The following is a 14,789-nucleotide window of genomic DNA, read 5'->3' on the forward strand; positions in this document are numbered from 1 at the left end:
TCAGCATGGATGTCAAGTTTAAAGATGTAGTGAAAATGATCAATTAATGTGAAGGGCAAAGGAAATTAAGTGACACCAAACACCACATTTCATCGTCAAGAGAAGAAAATAAAATGGCCCAAGAAGAGTTGTTATATGAAATTATTGAATTTGGGGTTGATCCCAGGAGCTGTTCGAAAGATGTGTGCTTTTGCTTGAGTTTCAATGGAAGAATGTCAGACGCTGAAGATGTTTTGCTGATAGGGTCAATTGAAAATTTAAAAAGGCAGGTAATCGGAAACTATCCATGCCCTTCATTATACTGGACAACTACATCAGGTTGCAATGGTGTCCTCTGCCATCTCTCCAACTCGGTTTCCTCAGCTCCAAGGAAAACACACCCAGCCTGCCACTCTCTCCCTCGTAATTGAAACACTTCATCCCAGACCACATCTTGGAGAATCTCCTCTGAATCTTCTCCAATATAATGGCGTCCTTCCTATATGTGGCAAACAAAGCGGTACTCCACTTGTAATATCATCAATGTTTTATAAAGTTTTACCATAACCTCTTGTATTAGCCCTGTCTAATGAAAGTAAGTATATTGTATCCTTTATCTGCCTGGGATGTCACTTTCAGAGAATCAATGAACATCTACATGGAATCCCTCTGTTCCTCAGTGCTCCCAAAGTCCAAACCATTTACTGCAAATGTTAGTCCTCTCATGGGCATCACCATGCATGTCAGATTTAATTTCCATATGCCAGTGCTCTGCTCATATTGCCAACTGATTGAGAACAGTTTGCCTTTGGCAATCCTCACTGTCAACACCACCAATTTACAATTCCTATCCGTATCATTAATCCAGTCCCCTCCCCCAGAAAATGATTCTGAGGCATAAGATCAGTATTGATCTTAATGAATGACATAGAAGGTATAATTTGCTGAAAGCCTATCTCTGTATTTAGTTCTTAAGGTCTCGTGAGCACATCTTAACAAATGCTCGATTGGTCTTTTCATTTCAGGCAATGAAGTCTCCAGAGTTGAAGGATCGTTTGGAAGAATCTGAAAAACTAATTCAAGAAATGACTGTTACCTGGGAAGACAAGCTTAGGAAAACAGAAGCCATTGCACAAGTATGTAGTGGGGTATTATCTCCCCTTGAGTCCATGATAGAAGTCGGTGGGTGTTTCAGTGCAATTCCAGCTGTACCTGCATCTTGCCTTGACTGATGAGATCAGGATGTATTATCAGGTTAAATGCCATTTCTGACAGTGATTTGACTCAGATGATCAATGTTTTACACATGACCCTTTTCTGTGTTTCTAGCATCACATTCTGGGTTTTCTCTTTTTAAAATGTGTATTTTCTAATTGGTGTGGGGACTTTTTATTTACTTTTGTAACTTCAGTTAATAATGAGTTTTGGGAATTTATTGTTATCACTAGTCTTGAACCTATCTTTCTCCTCATGTGTTATTCACTGTGAAGCAGTAATGCTAATTCCAGGGCAATTATAGCCTTGCATGGATAATGAGAATGCAACTATAATTGGTGTTGATTCCAGGACTAATGACTCAAACTGAGTTTAACTCATGGTAATGGCATGAGCCTTGTCAGTTCCTTCCTGTCTTTTATCCTTCAGTATCAGAATCTTAGTATGGTGCTTTTTGGATACTAGTATTCTTAACTGGCATATTTCAAGTTGCAGGAGTACGTGCTGAGGGATGTGTACTGACAATAACCACACCAGCAGTGCGAGTATAAGACAGCTTTAATAAACTAATATGTACACTAAGAGGTCTTGTCTCTCTGGAAGGCTAGACTGTAGCTCTGGACTGCTTTATAGACAAGGTCACCGGGATGACCCCTGGTGACCTAATGGTGTAATTGCATATCACCATATTCACCACCCCTTAAAAAAAATTGTTATCCCCCCCTGCCCTCCTTCCCTTGTTTGTAAGTTCATAAGTCCAAAATTTTTTGTGGCTTCTGTTGCCTTCTGGACCTCCTTGGTAGTGATATAGGGGTGGGGAGTGCAGTCTGCCTTTCGGCCTTTCTTGGTGGAGGTGTGGGGGTAGGAAGTACTAGATGCCCATGTGGCCGTGTGGGCTGGGGATCCTCTTGTATGGGATTAGGTCCTGCCATCAAGTCTAGGGTGGTGATATTTTGTGGGGCGGGCGTACCCAGGGTCCTGATTTCCGGGGTGGGTGGTCTAGTCCTCTGGGGTGACTCGATGGACGACTGTTGTAGTGACTGCTGCTGTGCTCCTTGTTGATCCGTAGATGTCTGTGTTTCCTCCGCGTTGTTCACACATCCGGCCAGCGCGAGATCCCTGGTGGCCACCGAGTCTTCTCTTCCGTCTAGGAATGTGACGGTCATACTGAGGGTTCGCGTGCCTCAACTCCACTTGATCCACCAGCGGGTCCGCTTTGTGGGGTCTGCAGTGCTTCTGGAGGAGAACAGGTCCCGGTGTCATCGTCCATTTAGGCAGCACTGAGCCCGTCGTGGCTTTCCTTGTGAAAGAAAAGACACGGTCATGTGGGGTCATGTTAGTGGCAGTACACAACAAAGAACGTATAGGGTGTAGGGCCTCTGGCAACACTTCTTGCCATCTAGTAACAGGCAGGTCTTTTGCTTTTAAAGTCAAGAGGACCGTTTTCCAGAGAGTGGCATTTTCCCTTTCGACTCGTCCATTCCCCCTGGGATTGTAACTTGTAGTGCGGCTGGTAGCAATCCCTCTCTCGTGCAGGTACTGGTGTACTTCTGTGCTCATGAATGCAGTCCCCCTGTCTGTGTGTATGTAGTTCGGGTACCCAAATATGTTGAAGATGGGTTGGAGGGACTTTATAACAGTGGCTGCTGATCCATCAGAACACGGGATTGCGAAGGGGAAACGGGAATATTCATCTATTATGTTTAGGAAATAGACATTTCTATTATTGGATGGGAGCGGGCCTTTAAAATCGAGGCTGAGGTTTTCAAAAGGTTTGGTAGCTTTTATCAGGGTGGCTTTGTCTGGCTGGTAAAATTGGGGTTTGCATTCCGCACAGATGGGGCAGCTCTTGTTCACTGACCTCACTTCCTCTACCGAAAATGGGAAGTTTTGGGTTTTAATGAAGTGAAACAGTCTAGCGATCCCTGGGTGGCCCAGCTCATTGTGCAAGCTCTGCAACTGGGATGTGGGGTTAAGGATGGCACAAGTGCCTCTGGACAGCGTGTCCGGGGGCTCGTTGAGTCTCCCGGGGTGGTATAGAATGTCGTAGTTAAATGTAGACAATTCTATCCACCAGTGCAGGATTTCGTCGTTCTTAATTCTCTCCCTGTTCTGGTTATCGAACATAAAAGTCACAGACTGTTGGTCCATGACGAGGGTGAAGTGTTTGCACGCCAGATAATGTCGCCAGTGCCTTACTGCTTCCACAATGGCTTGGGCCTCCTTCTCTACTGCTGAGTGTCTTATCTCTAACTCCTGTAAGGTTCGCGAGAAAAAGGCCACCGGTCGTCCATCTTGGTTTAGGGTGGCTGCCAGAGCCACATTGGATGCATCCGTTTCTACTTGAAATGGGATCGACTCATCTATGGTAGCTTTAGCGATATGGTCCCTAATGTCCCTGAATGCTTTGGTGGCTGCTGGGCACAGTGGGAAAACTGAGGCTTTTATAAGTGAACGGGCCCTGTTGGCATAGTTGGGGACACATTGGGAGTAGTAAGCGAACAGTCCCAAACATCTTTTTAGTGCTTTCAGCGTGTATGGCACTGGGAAGTCTAGGAGAGGGCACATACGGGCTGGGTTTGGGCTGATTTCCCTGTTCTGCACTATATAGCCCAGGATTGGCAACTTCCTGGCTCATTTGTCCCTGTTGTATGTCCTCGGATGCACTTGTGTGCTAGTCATCCCCGGATTCCATTCCTCTGGAAAAGTCTCCAGGTGGTCGGCAGTGCGCATTGGAGCAGAAGCAGCTTCCAGGTTCATCTTGCAGAGAGACAAGACCTCTTAGTTTATTAAATTGTACTGAGAATAACCACACCAACAGTGCGAGCATAAGACAGTTTGAATAAACTAATATGTACACTAAGAGGTTTTGTCTCTCTGCAAGATGAACCTGGAAGGCTAGACTGTAGCTCTGGACTGCTTCATAGACAAGGTCACCTGGATGGCCCCTGGTGACCTAGTGGTGTAATTACATATCACCACAGGAAGCACTGAGCTTGGTGCAGCCAAAACGAGGTCATTGTAGGGAAGGGCCGTAATCTAGAGTCCTTCCATTACTGGGCATCCAGGGGCAGAGACCAAGGGGAAGTCCCTCAAACAACATGGAGTGGGGGGGGGGGGGGGGGGGAGGAGTAATGACAAGATGCCATTGTGTAAATAGAAATGAATGTAACAATGTGCAGTGATGAAAATGCATGGATATAAAACTGAGGATGGAAAGAGACTTTAAATGGTTTCCCTTTTGTAAATAACTTATTGTGAATAAAGTCTATTCTTGGTTAAAACAAAACTGGTATTCTCAATTAGAGTATGTTTGTTAATGGATTTATCATTATCCATATTACAGGAGCGTCAAAGGCAACTTGAATCTCTTGGCATTTCTCTTCAGTCCTCGGGAATCAAAGTCGGGGATGATAAGTGTTTCTTGGTGAATCTGAACGCAGATCCAGCTTTAAACGAGCTTCTTGTTTATTACTTAAAGGTAACAACCCTTCCTAAAATCACAATTTTTGTTGTTGCACTTCTGCTGGGTTTGATCTCTTTGTTCTTTTTCTGAAGCAGGATGGCTGGCTTCTTCTCCATTTTTGATGAGTGAAATGTGCTTGATTTTATTTTGTTAGGCTTGTGGGCCTGACCGTTTTGGTCCAAGGAAGTCCAAGAAAATCAGAGACCAGTCTTCGCACTTGCACGTGGCCATGCACAAATGGAAGCAGATGCATCCGAACAGAGTGCTACGTGCATGCTAAACATCAAACAAAACATGGATCTCACAACCACTGGAAGCGATTGAGGCTTCCCATTCCTAGCGCATGTGGTCACCACTTCCGCCTTCATGTCTGATTTTTTTTCCCCCCCCCCCGCTTTCTTCGATGTTACAGTTCTTTCTATTTGATCCTTTCCCACTCTCACTGCATCTTCAAACTGATCAACCTTGTTTTTCTCTCCAGAGATGCTGTCTGACCTGACTATTCCAGCTAATGATAAGACATGATCTCGTGTGATTTTTTCAAACCCTTGCTAAGTTACAGATTACGAGCTTTATGATTGTGTGTAATTCTGGAGCTTACTTTCCAGTCGATGTTTTACCAACTTTTTATTAGCTCATTTATGGAAAACATATGCAGACTGAAAATTGAATATGGAAACTTTGCATACCATGATGAATTTTCCTGTGGATAGTTGTCTGTGGCACTTGAGCTAATTGTTTACAATTAGAGCTTCAAAAAGTTATCACTATATTTCCTGTTTCTTTGTTGTGGTTGTCCCATCACCTTTCTGTTTTGACCTTCCTTAAATCTGTGAGGGGTCTCTTCTCATCCCCCCCGCAGAAATCTTGCAGAGCTGATTCAGGTGCATTACAATTATGTGATAAATAATTATGTTAATTCAGGAAGATTCATATGTGGTAAAAAGAAGGCCTTGCGGCTAATCATGCCTGTGCTTTATGAAAGTTCAAACTCTCAAGTGCAATATTGTAGCCCTTGAAATTCTGTCTCCATGTATTTTTCCAAATGGAAGTTTGTACTACAGCTAAACCCTAACTTATGATGGGGTTCAGTTCCGGGGCTCGCATCGTAAGTTGAAATTATTGTAAGTTAGGGTCATTGTGTACAGATTTTAAAAAACATACTGCATGTCTGGAATAAGCCATAAAAACAATAATTGAAAACATTGTTCAGACATAGGTAGGCCGGGGTGATGGGAGCTCAGATTCGTGGATACTAAAAACCTTTATTCACATGTTGCTGTTTGATTGCTATGGCATCACGGCAACCAAGAACTCCACAGCACAGAGAAAACTGTGTGCAACTCCCTCCTGCCGCCCGATCTACCCCCCCCCCCTTTTTTGGTGGGGCTCAATTTTAACCGATGTTGTGAATTGGAACACATGCACAGACTGCCGTTGATCTCTTTCCCTCCCCAGCAACAACAATCTGTGCATGTGGTCCCAAATCACTGTTTTTAAAAAAAACAGCGTTGGGTCCGTCAAAGCATGTTTCCTTGGCATCACTATAAGAGGACCACCAAAATGATGAAGTTTTGGGGAGGTGGTGGTCAACATGTGACAACATCATAAGTCAGGGTCTATCTGTAAATCTATTTCCAGTGTCTTTTTCACCTTTTTAGGTAATTAAAACTCTATTCATTGGAAAATTGTAATTGTTCTGTTTGTGAAAAACATGTCGGGATAGGAGGGCTTAATGTGTACTTTTATATATGTCTGACAGAATCATACTCTCATTGGATCTGATGATTCCCAGGATATCCAGCTGTGTGGAATGGGAATACTCCCAGAACATTGTATCATTGATATCTCTCCAGAGAGGCGAGTAATTCTCACACCAAAACAAAACACCAGGTGAAATTTAAATTAATCTTCTGCAATTGACTAGAAATGAACTCTTCCAATTTTTATTTCTTGCCTCAGGATATGAGTGTCCTTGTTGCACCTCAACATGACAAAACAGTTTGACAATCAAGTATAAAAAAAAAGTGAATCACTTCAGCAATTGTTGCAAGGAAAACATTGACGTCCTTTCTGTGGAGAACACTGAATTTGTTCAGCAGTAGCTTTAGAGGGAGAGAAATAATTAACATGTAAAATTGGTGACCTTTCATCAGAACGAGGAGATGTTAGAACCATAGAAGACTACAGCCTGAAAACAGGTTCTTTGGGCCATTTAGTCTGTGCCAAACTATTGCTCTGCCGAGTTCCAGTGACCTCTATTTGGACAATAGCTCTTCACACCTCTCCCATTGATGTACCAATTGAAATTTTTCTTAAATGTTGAAATAGAGCCCACATTCACCCCTTCTGCTGGCAGCTTGTACCACACCCCTACCATGCTGGATGAAGGAGTTCCCACTAATGTTCCCTTTAAATGCTTAACCCACGTTCTCTAGTTGTTGTCCTCCACTAACCTCAGTGGAAAAGCCTGCTTGCATTTACTGCATCTAAGCCTCTCATCATTTTGTATACCTCTATCAAATCTAGAACATAAATTAACTCAGAGTTGTGGAGAAAGAGGAGAGAGGCAGAAAGGGTTCTGTGGCTCGAATGGAGACAAAAGGAATTAAATGACACACTGGTTGTGATGTTAGCGAGGAGATCGTGAATGAAACTAACAACAAGAGGCAGAAAAGAATTGAGTGCAGGAACAATGAGGATCGTGACTGAAAAAGTGATGTTAAGCTCATTGTTGAGGCTGCAGTGTGTTGCTAGAAGGTGCCTCTCGAGTTGCCCTGAACTTTTTGAAGCATTACCAGAACACACAGAGACAGAGGTCAGGGTGGGAGTGGGATGGAGAATTATTTGTGATAGGCAAATGAAAGCTTAGTGTTACCCTTGCAAATAGTGAAATACTGAAGCAAATACCAGAGGACATCCATATAAGATGAGGGAAGGTAAGTTTAGGGGAGACATCAGGGCTCAATTTTAACATTTAAGAAGAATTTGGACATGTATGTGGATGGTAGAGGTATGGAGGGCTAAGGAATGGGTGTAGGTCTGCGGGACAAGGCAAAACAAAATAGCTCAGCACAGACTAGAAGAGCCGAAGGGGCCTGTTTCTGGGCTGTCATGTTCTGTGGTTCTCTGGATGTTTGTTTTTGCACAGAAAGTAGAGGATGCCTGGAATGCATTGCCTGGGGTGGTGGTGCAGGCTGGTACAATCGGGACTTTCAAAAGTCGTTCACATGGATATAAGAAAAATAGAAGTTTATGGGTGTGAGGTAGGAAAGGTTTAAATTTTTTAATTTAAAATTAAAATGTAGACATGCAGCTCATTAACAAGCCCTTTTGGCCCATGAGCCCATGCCACCCAATTAACCTACAACTTGATACATTTAAATGGAGGGAGGGAGCTTTAGAGGGAGAGAGGAAACCTACACAGACTTGAGGAAAAAGTACAAACTCCTTACAGACAGTGTGCTGATTTGAACCACAGTCGCTGGCCCTGTAACAGTGTTAACCACTATGTGTCGCCTGTTAGATCGTTGAGTTGATAGTTGAGTAGGTCAGCACAACATAGTGGGCCGAAGGGCCTGTACTGCGCTGTAATGTTCTGTATTGTTAAAGTGGCCAATACTGGAATTTTAAGCAAATGAAGAGTTACTGGAGGGACTCAGTGAGTCAAATAATATCCATGTGGAGAAATGGTTAGTCAATATTTTGAGTTGGGACACATGACCAGGTCATCCAAATAGTGTTTGGCTTTCCCAGTGTAGAGGAGAGGTTTTTTCCCCCAAAAAAATAGACTTTATTCACAATAAATTATTTACAAAAGGAAAAACTCTTCCCACTCAAAGTTTTGTATCCATACATTTCCATCACTGTAAATTGTTACATTAATTTCTATTTTACACCACCACCACCTCCTTGTCATTTCTCCCTCTCTGTTTGAAGGGCTTCTCCTCCATCTCAGCCTATTTAATTCATTGCCCAAAATTTGCCCAGACATGCCTTTACCACTCCCTTTCGTTCGACATGATTGCCATTCAGTCTCCACCCAATTACACACCTTCTCTTTTAATCTCAATGTCCCGTGTTAATTTAAGATTTACATTATCTGCACCTATTATACTTCAAGCCTATTGACGCTACATAGCTTCCTATTTCTTATTAACATTTCATCAAAATGCCTTCAATATCTGTAAGTGAACAAGTATTTTGGAACGTAGAACATTACAGGCCATTTGGAAAACAATATTGTGCTGGCCTATAATAAACCTACTCAGCAATCTAACCTTCCCTACCTCACACCCATAAATAGCCCTCCATTTTTATTGCATCCACATGCCTGTTTTAGAGTCTTTTAAGTGTCCCTATTGTACCAGCCTCCACCACCACCCCTGGTTATGCATTCCAGACACTCACCACTCTGTGTTTTTTTTTTAAAACAACTTGCCCATGATGTCTCCCCTCAACTTCCCACCCCTCACCTTACACAGATGTCCTCTGCTATTTACTACTGTAAAGGTGCTATCTGTCTGCCCTATCTGTATCTCATAATCTTATGGATGTCTGTTAAGTCATTTCTCATCCTTCTTCGCTCCAAAGAGAAAAGCCTCAACTCTATTAACCTTATCTCATAAAGACATGTTCTCCAATCCAGGCAACATCCTTGTAAATCTCCTCTACACTCTCTGAAGCTTCCACATTCTTCCTGTAATGAGGCAAGTAGAACTGAACTCAATATTCCAAATGTGGTCCCACCAGAGATTTAATGAGATGCAACATTACCTCATGGCTCATGAACTTTACTAAAATCCATATACATAATTACTGCCCAGCCTTCATCAAGGTCTTTTGTCATTTCCTCAAAAAAATCAATTAGGCTTGTGTGCCACGATCTGCCCCTCACAAAGGGTGCAATGCCATTTCAGTGCTGGCAATCTGGACCAGGATTCAGATCCCGTGCTTTCTGTAAGGAGTTTGTATGTTCTCCCTTTGTCTGCGTGGATTTTCCCCGGAGTGTCCGGTTTCGTACCACAATTCGAAATGTACTGGGAGGTGTAGGTTAATTGGGTGGAATTGGGCAGCATGGGCTTGTGGGCCAAATGGGTCTGTTTCTGTGCTCTATGTCTAAATTTAAATTTAAGCTCATGCTTCTATGAAGGTTCATAAATTCCGTCCTAATAATCCTCTCCAAGTTTGCCCACCCCTGGTCCATAATTCCCAGGATTTTCCCTATTACCTTTTTTAAACCAGGGGACTACATTTGCCATTTTCCAATCCTCCATTACCTCCTATGGCCAGGGAGGAAGCAAAGATCAGTGCCAACACCCCAGCAATCTCTTCCTTCGCTTTCTGTAGCAACCTGGGGTTTATATCATCTGGTCCCAGGGACTTGTCAATTTGAATGATTATAAGATGATCCAGCATTTACTTTTTCTTAACCTCATTGTGCCCCAGCACATAAGCTTGTTCTATTCTGACCTCGCATTGGCCAAGGTCACACACTCTGGTGAACACTTCAGCCAAGCATTCGTTTTGAACCTCGCCTAATTTGATGAAATACAAGAAAGCATAAGATCGAGAGTTAGGCTTGAAAATTATAGTCAGGAAACCTTTCCCTTTGATGGTTTAGTAAGAACCTATAATTTCCTGAAAATTGAGGTCAGGGAACCTGGCCAGTTGATAATTTGATAAGAATCTTTAATTTTTCTCTGCTGCCATGACATAACAAACCCTTAAATCCCCAAATACAAGTTTAATACTTTTGTTGTGAATGTCTTGGTCATTGTGCGTAAGTATAATTAGTTTGGTGCTAAATTTTAAACGTCAGTGGGGGGTGGAAAGGAAAAGAAACACTCAAACTTCATGAGAAGACTGTAAGGAATTAACAAATACGAAATTAATTAGTGTGGATATTGTTGATAATGATATTGACAATTGTTGGAATTTGTGTGGAAAAACCATAAGTAAAATATTTAATAAAAGAATCTTGAATTTTCTCAGTAATTGTAGGGTTTCTAGGAAGTTGGAAATTATGATTGAAAAATCCACTTCAATGTCTGTTATCAAAAGTAATGTCCTGTTGTATTGCAAAACCTACTGTAAGGTTGTGTATGGGTGTTGACGAGCTGCAGAACATTCTCTGCATTGTTGTTGTTGTTCATGCCAATTAACCACAGTTGAGATTTTATTTGCTTGTATCTTCCTATTGGTCTAACTAACCAGCTTAGTGCATTTGTTCACTGAACACTTTCCCATTATCACTGGTTGTATCTTTTAATTTCTCGTCCCAGAACATTTGTGAATGGATCCTTGTTAACCAGCCCTACGCAGCTTCATCACGGTGATCGAATCCTTTGGGGTAACAACCATTTCTTCAGGTAAATTTGAATGAAATACATTTGTTAGTTTTAATTAAATTTGTGAAATATAATTTCTGCCGGTGGCGAATATGTCTGCCTTGCAGCAGGCAAAAAGGAATTTCAATTACAATCAATTGAATCTTGAATCTCTAATGCACAAATTTATCAGTAAAGTCGGTTAGAACAGAATAGTATAGGATAGGAACAGGTCCTTTGACTGGCATGTCTGTGCTGAACACCATGTAGGTTGTGTTCTGTGCAGTGCTTCATCTTGAGCACTTTGAATGAGTGGAATTTGGAAAAAGTTTGCAATCTTCGATAGTCCCTTAAGGTTGAGGGTGATTTGATTCAACTACAGTTCTGTTAGTTCTCAGCTGACCATTAACTCGGTGAAAGATGCACTTTGGTCTGCCCGATACTGAGATGTTGGTCTGAGATGCTGACTGGCACATTCCAAGCTGCAGGAGCACATGCTGAGGGGCACGCAGCCAACGCAAGGGCACTGTGGGGAAGGAGCACAGTTTAAGTCCTCCCATTACAGGGCATTGAGGGGCTGAGACCAAGGTGCAGTCTCTCAACCAAGTGAGGGTGCCACAGTGGTGGTAACGATGTCTTTCTTTTTTTCTTTCTTTGGCTTGGCTTCGCGGACGAAGATTTATGGAGGGGTAATGTCCACGTAAGCTGCAGGCTCGTTTGTGGCTGACAAGTCCATTGCGGGACAGGCAGACACGGTTGCAGCGGTTGCAAGGGAAAATGGGTTGGTTGGGGTTGGGTGTTGGGTTTTTCCTCCTTTGTCTTTTGTCAGTGAGTTGGGCTCTGCGGTCTTCTTCAAAGGAGGTTGCTGCCCGCCAAACTGTGAGGTGCCAAGATGCACGGTTTGAGGCAATATCAGCCCACTGGCGGTGGTCAATGTGGCAGGCACCAAGAGATTTCTTTAGGCAGTCCTTGTACCTCTTCTTTGGTGCACCTCTGTCTCGGTGGCCAGTGGAGAGCTCGCCATATAACACGATCTTGGAAACAATGTATTGAGAGAACAAATGTAACTATGTACCTTGATGAGTATATGTAGATGTGACTAACATTATGGGTGTTTAAAAAAAAAAGTTGACCATTAGTTCTTTGCAGGAATGAAGTACAAATTGGGGGAACTCAATGGACCAGAGAGCATCTGTGGAGGGAACTAGTTGAGACTATGCCTCAGAACTTTACAGGATCAGCTGAGAGTACCTAGGTTGCATAGGTGAAGCTTCAAGAATTGTTTGGAGTCCTGTGGGTTTATGTTTGTGCTTGGTTTCTATGTTCTCCAAGCAGAGAAACTGTGGTTAATTTTTAATTTAATTTTGACATACGGCACAGTAACAGGTCCTTTCGGCCCATGATCATGTGCCGCCCAATTGACCTGAAAACCCTGGTACGTCTTTTAAGGGTGGGAGGAATTTGGAGCACCCAGTGGAAACCTTCGCAGATATGGGGAGAACATACGAACTCCTTGCAGGTAGAAGCAGGTTCAAATCTTGGTCGCTGACGCTTTAACAGCGTTGCATTAACCATTAACTGCTACGCTAACTCTGCCACCCAGTTTCCAAATGCTTTACCACAAGTTGGAGTGACCTTGAGTCATGAATTCCAATGAGTACCAAGGTTGTTGCTTTTCTCTAAGGCAAATTTGAAGCATCTTCTGTTGAAAGCTGCTCCAAGCACAGATGCTTATTCTAAGATTGTGATGTCTGATAAGCAAAAGATACGGCTGACTCATTGGAGTTGGGTGAACATGGTAATCTTGAGAAAATAATCACTGGAGGAACCCAGTTAATCAGACAGCATCCATGGGTGGAAATGGTCAACAGTAGTTTAAGTTTAGATCCTTTATTGAGACTGTTTGGAGCCTTGATGCTTGGGATTTTATCCTGGTTTGGTCTTTAATATTGATAAATGCACCCCCTATTAGATTTGGAGTGTTTTGAGGTGCCTGCTGTCTTTGATACATACTTGAGGATGGGGACTGCTGGTACTTGTAAAACCGTGAGCTTGGATGTTTAGTTTGTGGTCTTGGCTAACAAATATTCTTATCCTCAGCTGAGTTTAGTCCTGAGCTCGGATACAGTCTGCGTGGACGTGGCACGTTCTCCCTGTGACCACATGGGTTTTCTCTGGTTTCCTCTCCCATCCAAGGATGTGCAAATTCATAGTTTAATTGGTCGCTCTAAATTGACCCTGGTATTGTAGGGTGCCAAAAGTTACAGAGAGAATTAATGGAAAAATGGGGAGTGATTCAACATTAACTTGATGGGGCCATGTGGTCTCCTGCAGCATTGGAAAAAGTGGAAATGTTTGAGGGAAGAAAAGATTGTGAAATTTGTCATTAAACTTTACATTAATTGATATTAATTGCAGTGAATTTTTCTCGCTTGAGCCGACTGTCTTAATTACATTAAAGTCAGCAGGCATCTCTGCAAACTCCAAAGCTTTTGTGGAACCTGTTCAACTGCATTCTTTCAGACTTATTAGTAGGGGGTGCAAATGACAAGTCTGGAATTGTGGATATTATTGCAGCTGTTTGTCATTTAACAGCTATGCTTGAACTGAAACCTCAAGATGATTAACAGTGGTTAATCAAGCACATTTAGAGGGGAAATTTATAAAGCCTTTTGAGAGTTCACCAGAGGAACTAAGTGGGTTTTTTTCTTTTCTGAGTAGAATTAATCTGCCAAAAGCAAAGCCATTGCAGGAAGACGAGGGACAGGACAACTCCATGAAGCCAAGTTCCAGTAGTGAGCATCTAGATGGAGATGGAGACACTGCTAGTAATGGTTCCAGTGAGAATAATTACAGCTTTGAGTTTGCTCAGATGGAGGTCACAATGAAGGCCCTTGGAAACAATGGTAGGGAGAACGCACTTAGCATTGCTTAATTAAAAAATAAAATATAAACAACTGTTGACAAAATTTTCATAGATTGTTTACTATGTGCCTTAGTACATGAGCCGTATGATGCAAGGCTATTGATATTATTTATTGCATTGACAGATGCAATGCAGTCCGTGCTGCAGAGGTTGGAACGGCAGCACCAGGAGGAGAAACGCTCTGCACTTGAGCAGCAGCGCCTCATGTATGAGCGGGAATTGGATCAGTTACGCCGTCGTTGGCGTTTATCCCCTGAGAAACATTACCGCAGCATGGAGCGCCTCTCGTTCTCTCCCTCCAGCACTCAGCAGCGGCTTCGTCAATGGGCAGAGGAGAGGTGGCTCATTATCTTTGCAATTAGTGGTGGTTTCATTATGATGTTAATCCTTCCTCTGGAATGGATTTCTAACTGCTGTCCCCATCCAATGTCTCTCACATTTATGTAAAGATACAATAAGTTGCAAATTGGCTGGATATTTATGACTTTTGCATAGATTATTAGCTTCCATTGGATGGCAATGCTGTATTGGCCTTGTAGGTAGCCAAGGTGCAGTTCTTTTTTCTCATAGTTTTCTGATCTTTTCAGAGAGGTGATGCTGAATCACAGTCTCATGAAGTTGCAGGAACAGATTGCCAAGGCGAATCTTTATGTTCGTGAAGCAAATTACATTGCTGAAGAGATGGAGAAGAAGACAGAGTATCAGGTTACTCTGCAGATTCCTGCATCCAACCTCGATGCTAACAGAAAGGTAAAATGTGGGGTGTTTCAATTTTAGTCAAAATAAATTAATATGGCGAATACTTTCTTGATAGGTTTTCTCATCTTGTGTTAAACAACAATAGTACTTCATTGCCTATAAATTAGATTTAGGA

The 14,789-nt window shown here is 42.5% G+C and overlaps 1 protein-coding gene across 1 annotated transcript in view; it reads left to right on the forward strand.

The window, feature by feature from the left end:
- LOC138762345 (kinesin-like protein KIF13B) overlaps positions 1-14,789 on the forward strand; it is a 212,459-nt gene that overhangs the window by 127,231 nt on the left and 70,439 nt on the right. The window contains exons 13-19 of the mRNA XM_069936114.1: positions 1,005-1,115; positions 4,541-4,675; positions 6,423-6,553; positions 10,945-11,031; positions 13,711-13,895; positions 14,040-14,253; positions 14,503-14,665. Of these exons, the coding sequence (XP_069792215.1) occupies positions 1,005-1,115; positions 4,541-4,675; positions 6,423-6,553; positions 10,945-11,031; positions 13,711-13,895; positions 14,040-14,253; positions 14,503-14,665 (1,026 nt within the window). The remainder of the gene's footprint in view (positions 1-1,004; positions 1,116-4,540; positions 4,676-6,422; positions 6,554-10,944; positions 11,032-13,710; positions 13,896-14,039; positions 14,254-14,502; positions 14,666-14,789) is intronic.

Source organism: Narcine bancroftii, chromosome 4 (genome assembly GCF_036971445.1).
Source record: "Narcine bancroftii isolate sNarBan1 chromosome 4, sNarBan1.hap1, whole genome shotgun sequence".
Lineage (NCBI taxonomy): Eukaryota > Metazoa > Chordata > Chondrichthyes > Torpediniformes > Narcinidae > Narcine > Narcine bancroftii.